The sequence below is a fragment of the Phocoena sinus genome, chromosome 2 (assembly GCF_008692025.1).
Source record: "Phocoena sinus isolate mPhoSin1 chromosome 2, mPhoSin1.pri, whole genome shotgun sequence".
Taxonomy (NCBI): domain Eukaryota; kingdom Metazoa; phylum Chordata; class Mammalia; order Artiodactyla; family Phocoenidae; genus Phocoena; species Phocoena sinus.
This window is the reverse complement of record NC_045764.1, coordinates 36,243,099-36,258,925: the sequence shown is the minus strand read 5'-3', so window position 1 is coordinate 36,258,925 and position 15,827 is coordinate 36,243,099. Positions and strand designations below refer to the sequence as shown.

General features: G+C 54.2%; 1 protein-coding gene across 2 annotated transcripts in view; it reads right to left on the bottom strand.

The window, feature by feature from the left end:
- Positions 1–249: 249 nt before the first annotated feature.
- Positions 250–15,827, bottom strand: part of AP3B2 (adaptor related protein complex 3 subunit beta 2) — a 31,309-nt gene continuing 15,731 nt past the window's right edge. Inside the window, exons 10-27 of one of the 2 annotated variants that reach the window (XM_032622227.1) lie at positions 15,494–15,565; positions 13,995–14,057; positions 13,508–13,640; positions 13,117–13,226; positions 12,300–12,476; positions 8,668–8,854; positions 7,100–7,218; positions 6,942–6,998; positions 6,511–6,619; positions 6,005–6,128; positions 5,465–5,648; positions 5,274–5,334; positions 4,835–4,941; positions 4,405–4,633; positions 3,903–3,987; positions 3,556–3,653; positions 787–925; positions 250–685 (exon numbers count right to left, since the gene is read on the bottom strand). In XM_032622227.1, the coding sequence (XP_032478118.1) occupies positions 535–685; positions 787–925; positions 3,556–3,653; positions 3,903–3,987; positions 4,405–4,633; positions 4,835–4,941; positions 5,274–5,334; positions 5,465–5,648; positions 6,005–6,128; positions 6,511–6,619; positions 6,942–6,998; positions 7,100–7,218; positions 8,668–8,854; positions 12,300–12,476; positions 13,117–13,226; positions 13,508–13,640; positions 13,995–14,057; positions 15,494–15,565 (2,205 nt within the window). In that variant the 3' untranslated portion in view covers positions 250–534. The remainder of the gene's footprint in view (positions 686–786; positions 926–3,555; positions 3,654–3,902; positions 3,988–4,404; positions 4,634–4,834; positions 4,942–5,273; positions 5,335–5,464; positions 5,649–6,004; positions 6,129–6,510; positions 6,620–6,941; positions 6,999–7,099; positions 7,219–8,667; positions 8,855–12,299; positions 12,477–13,116; positions 13,227–13,507; positions 13,641–13,994; positions 14,058–15,493; positions 15,566–15,827) is intronic. The other variant, XM_032622228.1, reaches the window with a different exon arrangement.

The following is a 15,827-nucleotide window of genomic DNA, read 5'->3' as shown; positions in this document are numbered from 1 at the left end:
GAGTTCTTCCAGCTTGACCTCCCCATCCCCGATCAGATGTCTCTTACACAGAGATGCCTGGAGACTCGAAGATGGTCATCTTGGGGGTCCAACCAGAGTCACCTCTTAGAGTCAGTCACAGCCTCCCCTAGAAGGTCAGTGGTGATCATTCACAAGGGTCAAACACAGTCACTCTTAGGAGCTCTCCCCCCCGCCCCCTGCCAACCCCCTTAGGCAGAACCCACAAGCAAGGAAAGGTGAGCCAGCATCTAGGGAGAAGACATTTTATTGAGATTTTGCCACATAAATAGCTACACAAAGCTGGGAGGACTGAATGGAGCCCTGCCATCTCCCTCTGCACAGGTCACTAAGGAACCCACGGGGAGGAGAATTGGGAGGGAGCCTGGTCATGACCAGAGAGAGAGAGGACCCCCGGATGCTATCTGGAATGAGGAGTCTGATATGAGAGAGAGAGAGAAAGAGAGAGAGAGGCTAACAGCGTAGATGTCACGAGGGAGGGACAAGTGACGGTCAAAGAGGTCACAGCACTTAGGATCACTGGGTCAGAGCCTGTACCACGTCCTTCACCAGCATGGTGCCGATCACCATCTTCTCACTGTTGACTGTCAGCTGGGCAGCTCCAGTGGGCTGGGCATCCAGGGTCAACAGGACCAGGCTCCCACTGGTCAGCGTCCTCCCTGCAAACCTGAGGTGGGGGTAGAGGAATGAGCTCAACCCTGAGGCATGGGGCCCCTCCTTCAAATCAGGACCGAGAGCCCATCTCGTCCCCCTGCTGGTGGTCAGTACCTATACTCATCAGATGTCCCACAAGGGACACGACCCAGGTTGGCAGTGGCAGTCACTTTCTGCACCACAACGTGGTCACTCCGACAGGTGTCTGGCAGCGTGAGCTTCTCTGTGATCTCATTCATGCCCGACAGCTTTCCTGGGGACAGAGGTTATGATGAGGGCAACGGCCACGGGGGGTACCGCTGGGTCTGCCCACTGAGCACGCTCACCAGGTTCTACTCAGGCGGGGCAGGTCTGAATCTCCCTCACCAGTCTTGAGGAGGGGCTACTTCCCTCTCAGACCTGGCCCTCCCTCAGAGAGTCTTGGTCAACCTCCCACCCCACCCCAGGGCTCTATCCATACTGCTGAGCAGAAACTGACTGGGTGCTTCCCCACTGTCAGACACCTGGGCCACCAGCCCCTTGGGAGTGGCCAGTGGACTTGGTGGCCAGTCAGTACTTAGAGGTTTCCTCCACCTTTTCGTCTTTCCTGGTTGGCCCTCCAACCCAAGTGCAACTCTCTCCCAGCTCCTGGAGACCGAGTGCTCACAAAGAGATCACTGGGGGTCCTCACCCGACAGGCCAGAGTCCGGATGTCACACGTAGCCCTCACAGGTGGACCCCTAATTTCACATGTGGCAACAGCTCCAAACCTGTCCAGGACTCGTCACGTCCCCAGGCACTCACAGCATCCCAGGAAACCCTCACTCTACGGGTCTGACCTCTCCTCTCCACTCACATGCTCTACCCAGCCATGCGAGCTCCTCCGTCTGCCCTCCTGCCCGCCTTCTCCTCAGCCTCTCTCTCCTCCTTCTGCTACTTCCGCCATTCTTCTCCTCCTTTTGAGAACGGACATCCCTCTCCTCTCGCTGTCATGCCCTCCGCTCCTAACTAGTGACATTTTCTTGTCCCTGTACCTTTAGTCTCTCCATATCAAGTCTCCTCGATCCTAAGAAGTCCTCTCTAGAAAGAGGATACGTCGTCATGCTAGTGCTGTGTCTCCCTCCCCAATGACCGCCAAGGTCCTCCAAAGAGGACTCCATTTCCCCAAGCCCTGGTCTCCTTCAACCCACTGCAATTGGCCTCTGCCCCCCTTTTGCAATGACCCGCTCTCTCTGATGTTGGCAGCAGCTTCCTATCTGCTGGATCTGAAGGTCTTTGGTCATCTTGGCCTGCAGACCATCCAAGGCACTCTTCAACCTCCTCATCTCTCGTGGATCTCCTCCCACCTCTCACTGTTCCTTCTCTTTTCCCTCCCCTCCTTTTTCTCCCGAAGAAGGCAGGTTTTCCTCAAGGAAGGTCTTTGACCTTCTTATCTTCCCACCCATCTCTCTCCCAGGGTGATCTCACTCATATTCACAGCTTCAGTTATCACCGCTATGCTCCTGACTCCAGCCTAGAAGTGTTTCCTGGGCACAGGCCCACATTTTCAGTTGCATATTAAACACCTCTTCCTGAATTTCCCAAATGTATTTCAAAAGCAGCCTCTCCAAAACTGTCCAAGATCGTCCCCCCCTTTCCCTTGCCCAATCCATTCTTCTTTCTTCCAGGTCAGGGGTTTGGCAAATTATAGCCTGAAGGCCAAATACAACCTACCACCTGCATGGCCCACAATGGTTTGTTTGTTTGTTTTTTATATTTTTTAAGTGCTGGGGGGAAAATCAAAGATAGATATTTCATGACACATGAAGATTATATGAAATTCAAATTTGTGTCCATAAATAGAATTTTATTGGAATGCAGCCACACTCATTCATTTATGTATTATCCGTGGCTGTTCTTGGGTTACAACGGCAAATTGCAGCAGAGATCACATGACCCAGAAAGCCTGAAACATTTGTTTTATGACCCATTAGAGAAAAAGTTGGCTAACTCCTGGTCTAGGTGAACGGCACTGCCATTCTCCCTAGTATCTAAGCCAGACATTCTAGAGCCAGCTTATATGTCTCCCTCTCCACTTTCTTAGGGCAAACGCCCATGGCTTCCCTCTCCCCCACCTCAGCCTTTCATTCTTTTTGCTGTGGTTCTAATCCTGGTCACCATCTCTCATCAGATCTATTGTAATAGCCTTATAACTAGGCACAGAATTTAGTCCAAGGTCACATGCCAAGCAAGTGGCACGTTCAGGACTCATGAAGCCCCATGTTGCCTCCCACTTACGCTGTTCTGCCTCTTTTTCCTGCTGCAGATTCTCTCAATTCCAGTCCTAGCTGTAAGTGTTGCCAGATTTCTCCTTCTGAAGCAGGAGTCTGAACCTGGCCCCGTCTTTGCTCAGAAACTTCAATGACTCCTCTACTGCCAGGAAAACGAAGTCTACAGTCCTTACCTCTCTAACGACGGAGTTGGACCCAATAATCTCTGTGACCCCTTCCAGCTCTGAAATTTTAGGACCGAAATCCTTTAGCATCGCGTTCAAGGCTTCCAGAAACTAGACCAAACATATTTTCAGCTTTGTTTTCACTACTCACCATTGCTAAGGGCTCCTATGCCCTAAAGCAAACGGCTCCCCTCCTTTCTTCCTGTAAATGTTCACTAACACCTACTCGTAATGTTTCCCCCAGCTGGAATTCTGGCCTAGAATTTTCTGCCTGGCTGAGTTGAGACTGTCTCCAAAGCCTCACTGAAGTGTCCCAGGCTCTGTGAAGCCTTTGCTGGAGCCACAAGCTGTGAGGCCTCCCTCCATCTGCAGAAGCTGAGGCTGCCTCAGCATGACTGTATGGTGGAGCTGAATGAGCCCCAGTGGATGGTCCTGAGCGCCCTCCCTGCCCACCTCCAGGGAACACTCACCCTGTTCCTTCTTGAACTCATTTTCACTCATGAACACAGGGGCCATAAGCTCCCCAACAGGTGGCTGAATGGAGACGTAGAACTGTCGGGTTTGGGTGCTGGGAAGGGTAGGAGGAGACAGAGGGAGAGGGAGTGAGGCCAGCATCTCTCCCCTCACCTTGCACTGTGTCTGAAGGGAGGGCTTGGAGGCAGCAGGAGAGGGAGGTAAGAGACCTGAGGTCTTGGGATGCCTTCCAGACACACCAGATCATGATGTGGCCCCACCTAACACCACCTCCAGCTCCAGTTTATTTTGACCCCACCTCTCCCTAGCCATCGTCCTACCGCTCCATGAGTTGGAAACATACCACAGCTGGAAGTTGGCCGCCTGGGTCGAGTCACAGAAATTAATGCCCATGACAGCAGTGGCAGATTCTCCGGGTGCCAGGGACTCTGCAGCAGTGTGAGGCGGGGAAAGGGGGAGAGAAAGACAGCATCACCTGATAGGTCTGGAACCCTGACCCCTTCTCCCCTCCACTTGCAGAGCTGACCACTCCTCTATGGAATCCTGGCCCTCTGAGACCCTGGAGAGACTGTTCCTGAGTTTCTCCTGAAATGTCAACACCCCTTCCCCACTCACCCTCACCCCCTTTAAGTCAGTGCTGAAACAACCAAGGCTCAAGCACCTCTTGCCCTGAGACGGACTTGCTCATTTCCTAGTCTGTCTTGTCTGCGGATTGTGCTAGATGCTATCTCCACACCCCCATAGCCTAGACCCTGGCCTGGCACAGAGGGGGGCTTCAGAAGCCACAGAAAGACCAGCTCCACCCAGCAGCCTCCTTCTCCACCACGTCCAAGGCCCTTCCGCACCGATTTCAGGAAATTCCTGGATGCTGATACCAGCGGGCAGTTTGGGGGTGCCCACGTGTAGGCCCTTGATGGGGGTATCAGAGCTGTTGGAGAAGTGGATGTGCACGGACACCATGTGGGGGTCCCCAGAGAAAGGTTGGCGGCTGAAGGTGTAGTCCACAACCAGCCCCTCGCCAGCTACGCGGTGCAGCAGCTCCTGTCTCCCGACACCCAACACTGGACTCAGCAGCTGGAGGGGAGGAGGACGAGGGGAAGTACGGAAATGAACAACAAGGCGAGAGCCCGTCCCAGCCTTGTCCCTACTTGTGGTCACAGCAACGGAGGCTCAAAGCCATCCCTCCATCACACCCCCTTCACACAAATCCATACCGTAGGATGCGGCACAGAGATGTGTCCCTGCCCCAGCCCTGTCCCTCCCCATCCCACTCACCGAGGGCACCAGGGGGGAGTCTGTGAGCGTCAGGCCCTCCAGGTCAGCAGCCAGGCTGGTGGACACAACCATGGGGGGAGACACAGGCTGGACACTGGGAGGGGTGACTGTGGGAGTATATGAGAAACATTATGACGAAGGAGAGGCAAAGTGGAATTGGCTTGGATGGAGCAGGAGCCCAAGGCCTAGGGAGTAGACGGCTCAGCACCACGGACAGTGAGGCACGTGGCAGCCTGGTGGCTCCATGGAGATATCCATCCTTGACCCCAACCCCACACCTGGAGAGGTTGTCCTGCTGCCCTCTCAGGCCCAAAGATGGATTCTGTCTGCTCCTCCCACCCCAAACCCCCGAGGAACCTAGCCCAGAGCGCCCATGGCCCTTCCTAAGTCATACTCCCCAGGCCTCCTTCCCCCTGTGACTTCTACCACCCAAACTCACAGTCCTCTAGATCAAGCAGGGAGATCTCCTTGGCTGCAGGGGCACTTCTGCTGCTGGGAGGCTGGAAGAGAAAAGCGGGATGTGAGTGTGATGGCCCGGGCTGGGTTACGGGGAGATGCCTGGGCCTGGCCCAGAGGCTGGGGAGGGCCCTGGTCCATATGCCCATCCCCATCCTGCCCCAAGGCGCTCACTGTTTTCTTCCTCCAGGAGGCAGGTTCCGCCTGCTCCTCCTCTGTCTCTGATGTCATCTCAGACTCTGAGGAGCTGCTGCTGGAGTCACTGCCCTCCTCTGAGGACGAGCCACCTTCTTGTCCCTCTGGCTCCTTCTTCCTCTTCTTCATCTTCCTCTTCTTACCTTCCTCCTCACTATGTTCACTGGAGGAAAGGGGGCAAACAGGGCTTGGGCCCAGCCTGGATGACCCCTTCTTGCGTCACAGAAGAGCAGGGAAAGCCTTGAACATTGGGGGTGAGGGTGGGGAGCCTGGGCCAGTGGACTCCACACCTGAGCTCCTAGGCCTGGGTCGCAGTGAGAGCTTTAGACCAGCCTGTGCCAGCTCGGGGCCCTTCCCTGACTGCTTCTTCATGCTGCGCCCCACGCAGAGACCTCCTGCGGCCATCACGTGAGCAGAACAGCTCCTGAGGAGGCTCAGGGACTCTTAGGAGACTGGCTAAGGCTGGGGGTTAGCCCTTCGTTTCCAGGGGAGATCCCTGGAGCCGCCCGGTCATCTCACCTCTCACTGCTCCTCCCTTTCTCCTCGTCCTCATCCTGGTCTTTGTTGTTGGACTCACTGCTGGACTCCCCAGAGCCGCTCTCACTGCTGCTCTTACTGTCCGATTCACTCTCGGACTCAGGGTCTGTGGAAGGACTGTCTCAGGCTTCCCTCCCTCGTGTGCAGGCCTCCTGGGGAGCCCTGGACACCCAGCTTCAGACTCTGCACTGAAGAAGCAAACTCACCTCTTCTCCCTCCAACCCCCCGACCTGCTCCCAGCCCCAGACGCCAACCAGACCGACCGGAACACAGATGGACCCGTGTGGATAGACCTACACAAGCACACACACATCTGGGACGTGCAATCCTCAAGTGCATAAGCACACGTATAGGTGCACACAAGGAGGCGCACACCCTCTTGGACACGTGACCACCTAATACAGGAGCACACAGGTACGCTAGATAGTCAGCCACAAGACACACACGCAGGCAGGAGCACAGGGCCCCAGCTCTGCCCATCTCCTCACCGCTGTCTGCAGACTCTGTGGGCCCTGACTCTCCCTCAGAGTCTGAGTAGAAGGGTTTCTCCTTCTCCTTCCTCTTCTCCCTGTTTGAGCACTTGGTCCATTCAGGTACCTGGAGATTGTGGGGTGGAGGGTGGGGAGCCATTAAATCATGGATGGGGAGGGGGAAGGAAAGCACAAGCCCCTCTTTTCTTTCACTCTAGCTCTTCTCAGGGCCCCACCTGGTCCTGTCCCCAAGAGGGAATAATGGGGGGAGGGAAGGGACCCTGTCCACGCAGGGGAGGCACTCACAGAGTGGCACTGCCAGCAGGAAGGAACAGAGTGTAGGGAAGGCACAGGGGTGCAGCATACAAGGGGGAGGGAGGGGGCAGCACAGGCTGGAAGAGAGCACGGCACACAGAGCAGAGGGCACACAGCACACAGGGCGGGGGGACCTTAGTGTATTCGCCCAACAGGCCCACATGGGTCTCAATAAGGGAGAGATCTTCTTCCTGCGTGTGGGGAGGGTGTCAGGAGGGCCAAGCTGGCACTCCCAGGGCTCCCTGCTGTCTGTCCTTCCCCACACACAGCTCCACCCTCCACCCCTGCTGACCTCCACATTGCGCACAGATGGGTCCGGGGCTTCCTCTGGCCAATCTGGGAGCTCCTGGTAGCCCGTGGCCTTGGCATTGAGCAGGTGGGACAGTGAGCCCAGCTGGAAGTGGTCCCGGTCTGGGGACAGGGTGAGAGGTCAAGTCAGTAGTGGCAGTGAGGAAATGCCCTGGGAGTTGTTTCCTAGGTGGGGCCGGGTGGTGATTCTGGTGGGAACTCCCTAGATAGAAGAGAGGGGTGGACACGTTCCCTAATGGCTCTTCTGCCCTGACTGAATCTCCAGGCCCACATGCTGGAAAAAAGACTGTATGGCTGATTAGATCAGGGGCTGAGGGGTTGGGGGAGCTGGGACCACAGAGGAGGGCAGGAGGGGCTTCTGGGCCCAGAGCTACTGCTGCCTGTCTGCCCTGGTGCCTGTTGGGGAAGCAGAGATGCGGGTGTGGCTTCTCTCCCAGGGCAACGGGGGTGGTGCTGCTGCACAGCCGGGCTCAGGAAAGAGGCCTGCTTGGGGCGAGGGTAGCAACTATGAGTAAGAGGCTGGCCAGGCTGAGTCCAAATGGGAGCAGGAGGGAGTCAGAGCCAGAGGAGGGCAACCCAGAGACTTGTAAGTGGGGATGGTGTTAGGGAGGAGAAAGGGACCATTCCCCTTCTTCCTGGGAGGTTTGCACATCTGCCCCATCCCTCAGAATCTCCTTGCTCCTGTGGTCCAGGGAAAGATAAAGAAGAACAAAAAGATACGCAGAAGAACCGAGCTTTGTGAAGGAAGTTCCCCTCCTGAGTAGGTTCCTGGGTCCAGAGAGTCAGCTGGGGGGCCCTCCCCTTCCCACATCTCTCAGAGCCCTTGTCACGGGAGACCAGACCGAAAGAAGAGGCAAGGCAGAGGGCCTGGAGCTGGGGATTTGGGCCGACCTCCAGTGACAGCCCAGTGAGTGCTGGCAGCCGCCTTCTCAGGACACTTACAAACATACACCTCTCCTTTGTTTTTGCTTTTTTAAGATTTTTTTGACGTGGACCATTTTTAAAGTCTTTATTGAATTTGTTACGACATTGCTTCTGTTTTATGTTTTGGTTTTTTGGCCACGAGGCCATGTGGGACCTTAGCTCTCCAACCAGGGATCGAACCTGCACCCCCTGCATTGGAAGGCAAAGTCTTAACCACTGGACCACCAGGGAAGTCCCTACAGCTCTCCTTTGTATGGATTTCTACTTCCTGCCTCCCTGGGCCCTTGGTAGGTAAAATCTTGATACATATAGTGCCTGCTCAGGGAGTAGGATGGAAAGGAGAGCCCGAGAGGAGAGAAACCAGACGCCCATCCTGCCTGGGAGGGCAGAGACTCAGGTGAGTTGACGGTGGTGGTGGTTGTGAGTGGGTGAAAGAGCAAGCCCTGGATGCTGCAGCATGGGCACAGGGTTAGGCCAGGGGCACAGGACTGGCATTTCTCCAGAAGTCCTGCCCACCGAAGGCTGGTACCTGGCTGAGACTGAGACCTCAGGGGGAAGGGCTGGGACCGGGTTGCTGGCCAATTCTCCCCCTCCCCCAGGAAGGTTACTCTGGATGTCAGTTCCCACCTTTGAAGGATGACTCCAAGACTGGAGCTGGTTTGGGTGCCAGGAAGAGCTTCTTGGCATGACGGCTGAGGGCCCCACCCTGCTCCGAAGGGACGATGAGCTGCCGGGTGAAGCGTGCTCGGTCTCGGATATCGTAATTCTGGTCATACTTGGCCAGACTCAGCACATACTGGGTCAGCAGCTTGGTCTGGGGGACAAGAAGTGGGTCAGTAGCCATCACAGAGGGTGGGGACACAGGAGGTCTCTGAACCAGATTCTTTTTTTTTTTTTTTTTTTTGTGCCATGCCTGTGGCTTGTGGGATCTTGGTTCCCCGACCAGGGATCGAACCTGTGTCCCCTGCAGTGGAAGTGTGGAGTCTTAACGACTGGACCGCCAGGGAAGTCCATGAACCAGATTCTTTTGGCCAACAGCTCCAAGCACTGCTGCCTCCACCTGACTTTCCCTCCCAACCTGCCATTGTGCCAGACCCTGCATTTTCTCCCACCTCCCCAGCCCTGACTCCCAACGCCAACTCTGACAACTGACTTGGCCAGCAACAGAGCCTGCCCTTTTGGAAACCTCCCTCTTGGCCCTGGGTGCCATTCTTCCTCAGGTTTGTGGTCCCCACTGCCCTAAGCCCGCTCCTACACCACCTAGTCCAGGCTGGGCCAATCTTTCCACCCTGAGGTGCCAGAGTGAGTGAAGGTCTGGAACATCCTGCTAGACCTCACATTTTCTAGGCTCCATCACCTGGGGGGAACTAGGTGACAAAAAGAGAAAGGGGGAACACATAGGAATCCCCCTGGCAGGGGCTGCCCTCACACCCCATTGACCCACATAGTATATTCTGAGTAGATTCTGAGCAGCCCAGGGGTCTCAGAGGCCATGATCCTCCCTGGAAGGTCCTAACGAGATCAGAGCAAACTGCAGCGGCCTATGGGTTTGCTGACGTCATATGGGGTTCACAGCCTGCAGTCAAGGTAGCCATATCCCAGGACCACAAATCTCAGTTTCTGCCCTGATCCTGACCTAGTCTAACCTGTCACAAAATGACAGTGGTAGCCACCATTTATGGAGTGTCTTCTAGTGTCAAATACTGTGCTAGGTGCTTCACTACCTCATGTCATCTCCATAACCCTTCTGAGAGGTGGGCGCTACTGCGCCCATTTACAGGGGAGAATCAGAGTCATTAAGTGACTTTTCCCCAGGTTAAGGAGCCAGTCAGTGCTGCATCCAGGCCTGGACCCTCATCTCCTTGGCCTCAGCCTGGGCCGGAATCTGGCATGCAATGGATGGCTCAGCAGGTGGGAGGGATGGCTGGGATTGTTGTGGCCTTGTGGCAGGTCCAGAATGTCACCCTTGGTACTGGGATGGGGGAAGTATCATTGCTGTTTTGCCAGGACGGACATGGACACATCCAGACCACCTCTCTCCTAGTGTGCCAAGAATTCCCCTTCCTCCACCACTCCCAGAACAGGCTGAGAAGAAAGAAGAGAGAAAGATAGGGAGGGTAGGAAGGAGGAAAGCTCTCGTTATCGAGTCAAAGAACCATTCTAAGGGGCCTATGCCTGGAAGGACTGGCCTTAGGGTAAAGGGTGCCTGGAGGTTCCATTTGCCTGAACAGCCTACTCTGGGTGGCCTGATGGGGGCTGGGACCCCTGTGGCCTGCCTAGGAGAGGCGTTCAGCTATATATACACCCACAGCTCTCTGTGCCAGCCCTGACTCCAGCCCATATTGCTCTGCATTTTGTGCTGTTTCCTCTACTTGGCTATGAGCACTTGCAGGCCAGTAAACATGTCTTGCTCATTGTCATCACCCCAGGACATAGCTCAGTGCCAGGCATAGTGGGTACTCAGGAAATGCGTGTTAAATAAATTCATGAATAAATGTGCATGTAGCTAACAGTGACAACTTGGGGAAATGCCACGTGAGCACACCCAGCCTAATGAAAACATGCCAACAGCACCACTCTGGCTCAGTCCTGAGCCTTTCAGACGCCCCCTCTACCGGGGCGCTACCCACCCAGGCTGCTTCATCTATTCTAATGTTCCTCCAACCTGCTCCTTCCTCCCACTTGAATAAAGGAGGCACACAAATATTTGTTTGAAGGCTTCCAGTGGTGTTCCCTCTAACTTCTCTGTCTCCAATCTGCTTCTCCCACAATACTGACACCCACAGATCCAGCCCCTCATTGCTTCTACACAACTGCTGTCCTTTCCAGCTCCTGACAAGAGTCCCAGCATGTGACGGCCCTGCCTCCCCAGCTTGCGTCCCTGGGGCCCTCTCTAGCCACCGTGGATCAAAGGAGCCACAGAATGGGCTTCCCTGGTGGTGCAGTGGTTGAGAGTCCACCTGCTGATGCAGGGGACGCGGGTTTGTGCCCTGGTCCGGGAGGATCCCACATGCCGCGGAGCAGCTGGGCCCGTGAGCCATGGCCGCTGAGGCTGCGCGTCCGGAGCCTGTGCTCCGCAAAGGGAGAGGCCACAACAGTGAGAGGCCCGTGTACCGCAAAAAAAAAAAAAAAAGGAGCCACAGAAGACGTACAAGTGCCACCATCCAAAGATTCCATGGGATGGGAAAGAGGCCACCTTCAGGCCAGCAGGGATGTCACAATCTACAGGGTATGGCCCAGATGCTTTGCTCCAAGGGTTGGCAAGCTCTATCTATAAAGGGTACAAGTAACTATTTCAGGCTTTGCAGGCCATATGGACTCTATCGCAGCGACAACATCCACGGACAATAAACAAATGAATGAACGTGGCTGCGTCCCAATAAAATTTTATCTACAACAACAGGCAGCAGGCCAGACTTGGTCCATGGGCGTTAGTTTGCCAACCCCTGCCTCACTTAACTGAGTGTGGGAACTGTCAGGGTGCTTGGTGTCGTCAGTACCTTGAGAAGCTCTGAACATTACACTTTGTTTTTAGCAGAATCTCCTGGGACCATCTCAGAGGCTGCTGGACACTCAAGAGGTTTTTAATATCCTGATATTCCAGCTCAGTTGAGCCATGTCCTTTGCTATGGTGCCCCTCATAACCTTTCACCTTAGTAATGACAATGGCTGCCAATACCACCCAAGCCTGAGCAGAGACTTGCCCTCTCATCCCCGGCATAGACTGGCAAAGCATCACCAAGCTTTGGGAGGAAGCAGAGACCACATCTCCTGGGACACATATTCTCCCATCAGTGCCTATCACTGCTGGGCCCTCCCCCTGGCCCCAGTGTTCCAAAGGCAGCAGGTAGGGACACACCCACTGCCAGACTGGAAGTCACAGCCCCATAGAACAGCCTCTTCAACAGTGGTCACCATCCCTACTAGGCCCTTGGGGCCCTGGAGTAGCTGTGGACACTGGGGGAACACTGGTCACCTGGGCAGACCAGACACCTGTCCTGAACTCCCTCTTCAGAAAGAGGTGCTGATATATGTATAACTGAATCACTTTGCTGTACAGAAGAACCTAACACAGCATTGTAAATCAACTATACTGCAATAAAAATTAATAGAAATAAAATAAAATACGAAAAAAAAAAAAGTGACCAAAAAAAGAAAGAGGTGCTAAAGTTCATGCCTACCTGGTGAGGGCCCACAGAATACTGCCTGGGCTGTTTCTGGGGCCCAGAGTGTTTTAGGAGGCATCTCTCAATCTGTACCTGCTTAGAGTTGGTCAGGTAGAGCTTGGCTGCCAGGTTGATGACCTGCAGCTTGACGATGTCCTCCTCGGCTGTGAAGGACTTAGCCATTTTTCTCAGGACGTCGGGTGCGATCCTGGGGACGTGCTCACAGTACTCGCCAATGAGCCACAGGATGCTGGCTCGGGCCATGGGCACCTGTGGGTGTGGGAGAGGAGTCAGGTCTGGGGCAAACGTGGGAATGTGGGTGGGCACCTGGTCTGCCAAGGAATCGGCACTCCTCCCATCTGTGCTGGCCTGTTGTATCGTGGGCTTCTCTGGAAATAGGAGTGGGAGGTGATGGGAGAGAGATTAAAGGTTGGGTAGTTTCTGGGCAGCATCTCCCCTCTTCCCTAGGGTTTCATTAGCATGGGCAGAGACTTCAAGCCCCAAATTCAGTCACAGTTTAGTATAAAAGACTGATTTTCTGGATCCATTGTACCCTCAATGCTTTACTGCCTTGTTATTCTCCCTGAATCTTCAGGAATGCCTTTGCTTGAATGTTTCAACTTGGCAGTGTGACACAAAAACACAGGACTAGTCAACTGGCCACCCTCGGCCAGAACTTTAGAGAAAACCTGAGTGGTGGTACAGGCTGAAGCTCAGCAAGGGATCCCCAAAGGGAAGGCGAACCAGGGTCACATGGTCTCATCTTTCCCCTCCTCCCACCTTAAGACCTTTCGAGCCAGTAGGGAAGGTTTGGAAGTTGATTTTTTATTAAGGCTAGTGTTTAATTATAGGGTCTTAAAATCACGAGGAGGACACTGGGTTGAGAAAGGAAACGGGGTCACTCCCTGACCTGGATGTTGTCCGTGAGCTTTGCCAAGTGTTTGATGATCTCTCCGTGCTGTGCTGGCTGCATCTGCAGCAGCTTCTTGATGACGACCACTGACTCTGCGACCACAAGCTCTGCAGGACAGGAGATGAGCCAGGACAGTCAGATGACCACACACAATGAACAGGCACACCTGCAATGCCCCCAGCCCCCTGGCTGTGTTCTTCAACTCCCCGTACTTCTCCAGTGACCCTCAGAGACGTGGGAGCACTTGGATACTAACTGAGGCAGACAGACAGATGAACACACATTGTTCCTGGACAGACAGGTGGATACCCACTGGCCATCAGAGTCAGACATGCGGGCAGCACCCACTAGTCATCAAAGTTGGACATGCAGACAGACAAACACTGACCATCACGGTTGGACAGCAGCTGCACCAGGCCGTTGAGACAGGTGTCACGGACTCGGCCTATGTTAGTTGCACAGCGCCCAATGGCCTGGATCGTGGCTGCCACAAAGTCCTTGTCCATGCTGCGAATGTAGGTCTGCGGACACCACAACAGGGTGACCCCCGGAAGGCAGTGATCCCTCAGACTTGACTCGGCAGTGACTCTGCAGGCTTGAGGGTGGCCTTCCAGAAAGCTGTTACCCCTCATTCAATGACTCATCATGTCAGAGACTAAACTCTGGGAAAAGGAATGACAGCCTCACCCGTCACCCAGTGATTCCCTAACCCAAAGCCAGTAGAAGGCATTGGGAGGGGACGTAAAACAACAGTTTCTCCACTTTGGGCTTTTAAGAGAAGGTTTGCCCCACCAGGCCGATTCTCACTAAGCACAAGGAGCTGCAGGACAACTCTCATGGGCCTCTCTGACTGTAAGCTGGCCCCTGGCCCGTACCTGGAATTCCCGTAGGACAGTAGGGATGTTGGTCTCATTGGCGAGGTTAGTCAACACTTCCAGCTGCAGGGAGTCAGAAAATGGACAGGGTGGCCAGTGGGCTTTCTGTGCTTTCATAAACCTTCACTCCAAACACACACTTCACCAACCAGAAAACATGCCTCAGGCAGGACAGCCCTGCATCATCCTTAGATTGAGGAGAGAACTGACAGATCATGAAACTTATCCAAAATGCAGGAGGACCAGTTTGCTTCTTAAATGGACTCCCTGACAGAGTATGCTTGTAGTACGATCACGTCACCTCTCTACCTTCAAGGAAAAGTTAAAGCCTCCAGTTGCTTTTAGGATAAAGACCAACATCCTTTCCATGGTCTATAAGTCCTTGATCTCCCACCATTCTCCCCCTTACCCTCTATGCCCCAGTCACACAGGCCTTTAATCACAACCCTCCTGTTGGCCTTTACATATGCTGTTTCCTCTGTGTGGAGCACCTCTTCCCATTCTTGTCCCTGCATTTACCTAGAGAATTCATGTTCATGTCTCAGTCCTCAGCTCAAGCCTCCCCTCCTGAAGGAAAACTTCCCTGACGCCAGACTAGATCAGGTCCACCTATTTATGCTCATACAGCTCTCTGCACTTTCCTTTTACATCCTATTTCGCAAATGGATTTTTACCTGTGCTGTGTGATTAGCTGCCCAATGTCTCCTCCTCACCCCAGCGAGATTTTGTAAGCTCCACAAGGGCAGGGTGCCTGATTGGTTTGTTCTCTGTTGTACCCCTAGATACCCCTAGATCTAGCCGTGAGATGCACAATAGGTGCTCAGAAGGGTTAGGAGGATTAACTGTTGCTGAAGGAAGTTACTCAGTAATGAGGCAGAGCAGGGATGGAACGTGGGTATGGGCTCCTGCCACCTTTTCTGTGGTGGTATGTCTGCACGACAGCCTGAGGGTGTAGGTGTGTGAGGGTAATTACACTGTGGGTAGAAGACAGAGACTGCAGCAGGGAAAGTATGAATTCTTTTTTTTTTTTTTTTTGCCTGCACCACACAGCATGTGGGATCTTAGTCCCCCGACCAGAGATTGAACCCTAGCCCCCTGCATTGGAACGCGGAGTCTTAACCACTGGACCGCCAAGGAAGTCCCAAGGGAAAGTATGAATTGGGAGTAGCAGACCTGACCTTCGGTAGTTACCTCATCTCCCTAAGTCTACATTTTTATAAAATAGAGATAATGTACACTTCCTGAGGTGATCATGAAAATCGAATTACTTCGTATGTGAAAAGTGGCAGGAGTATAACAGGTACTGGGCAAAGGGCAGCTCCGTTCACCCTGTCTCCCCACTGTCATTAGCCTGGCTTCCTGAGCAAACACTTCTGGCTGGAGCAACGGTGGGCTCAGCCCTTGAAACAGGCAGGCACCAAGGTGGCCACTGTGGATATTCAAGTGGGTCATGGGGGTGGGGGACAGAAAGTCCACAGGCACGTCTGTCCATCACTCACCTTCAGGATCTTGATCTGGGTGGGGTCGGTGGACCTGATGTAGAAGCTCTTCAGGTACGGCTCAAACATACCCTGGCACGAGAGAGGCAGCCCCAGGGAGCTCCACCTCAGCCTGAGACCTGCTTCTCCTCCAGAGCGCCCCTCCTCCTCCTCTCCTGACCCAGGAGCCAGCAACTTTCCTGCCCCTCACTGTCCTCTAGTCCTGGATTCTTCCCTCCTTCTCAGATCTAACCCGGTCTTTCTTCATCAGGCTTTCCTCCCTCAGCGGCCCTCGGGATCCAGGCCCTGCTTCTCCACCTGCATTTGGGGTCTCTCCTTCCCACACTCTGCACAG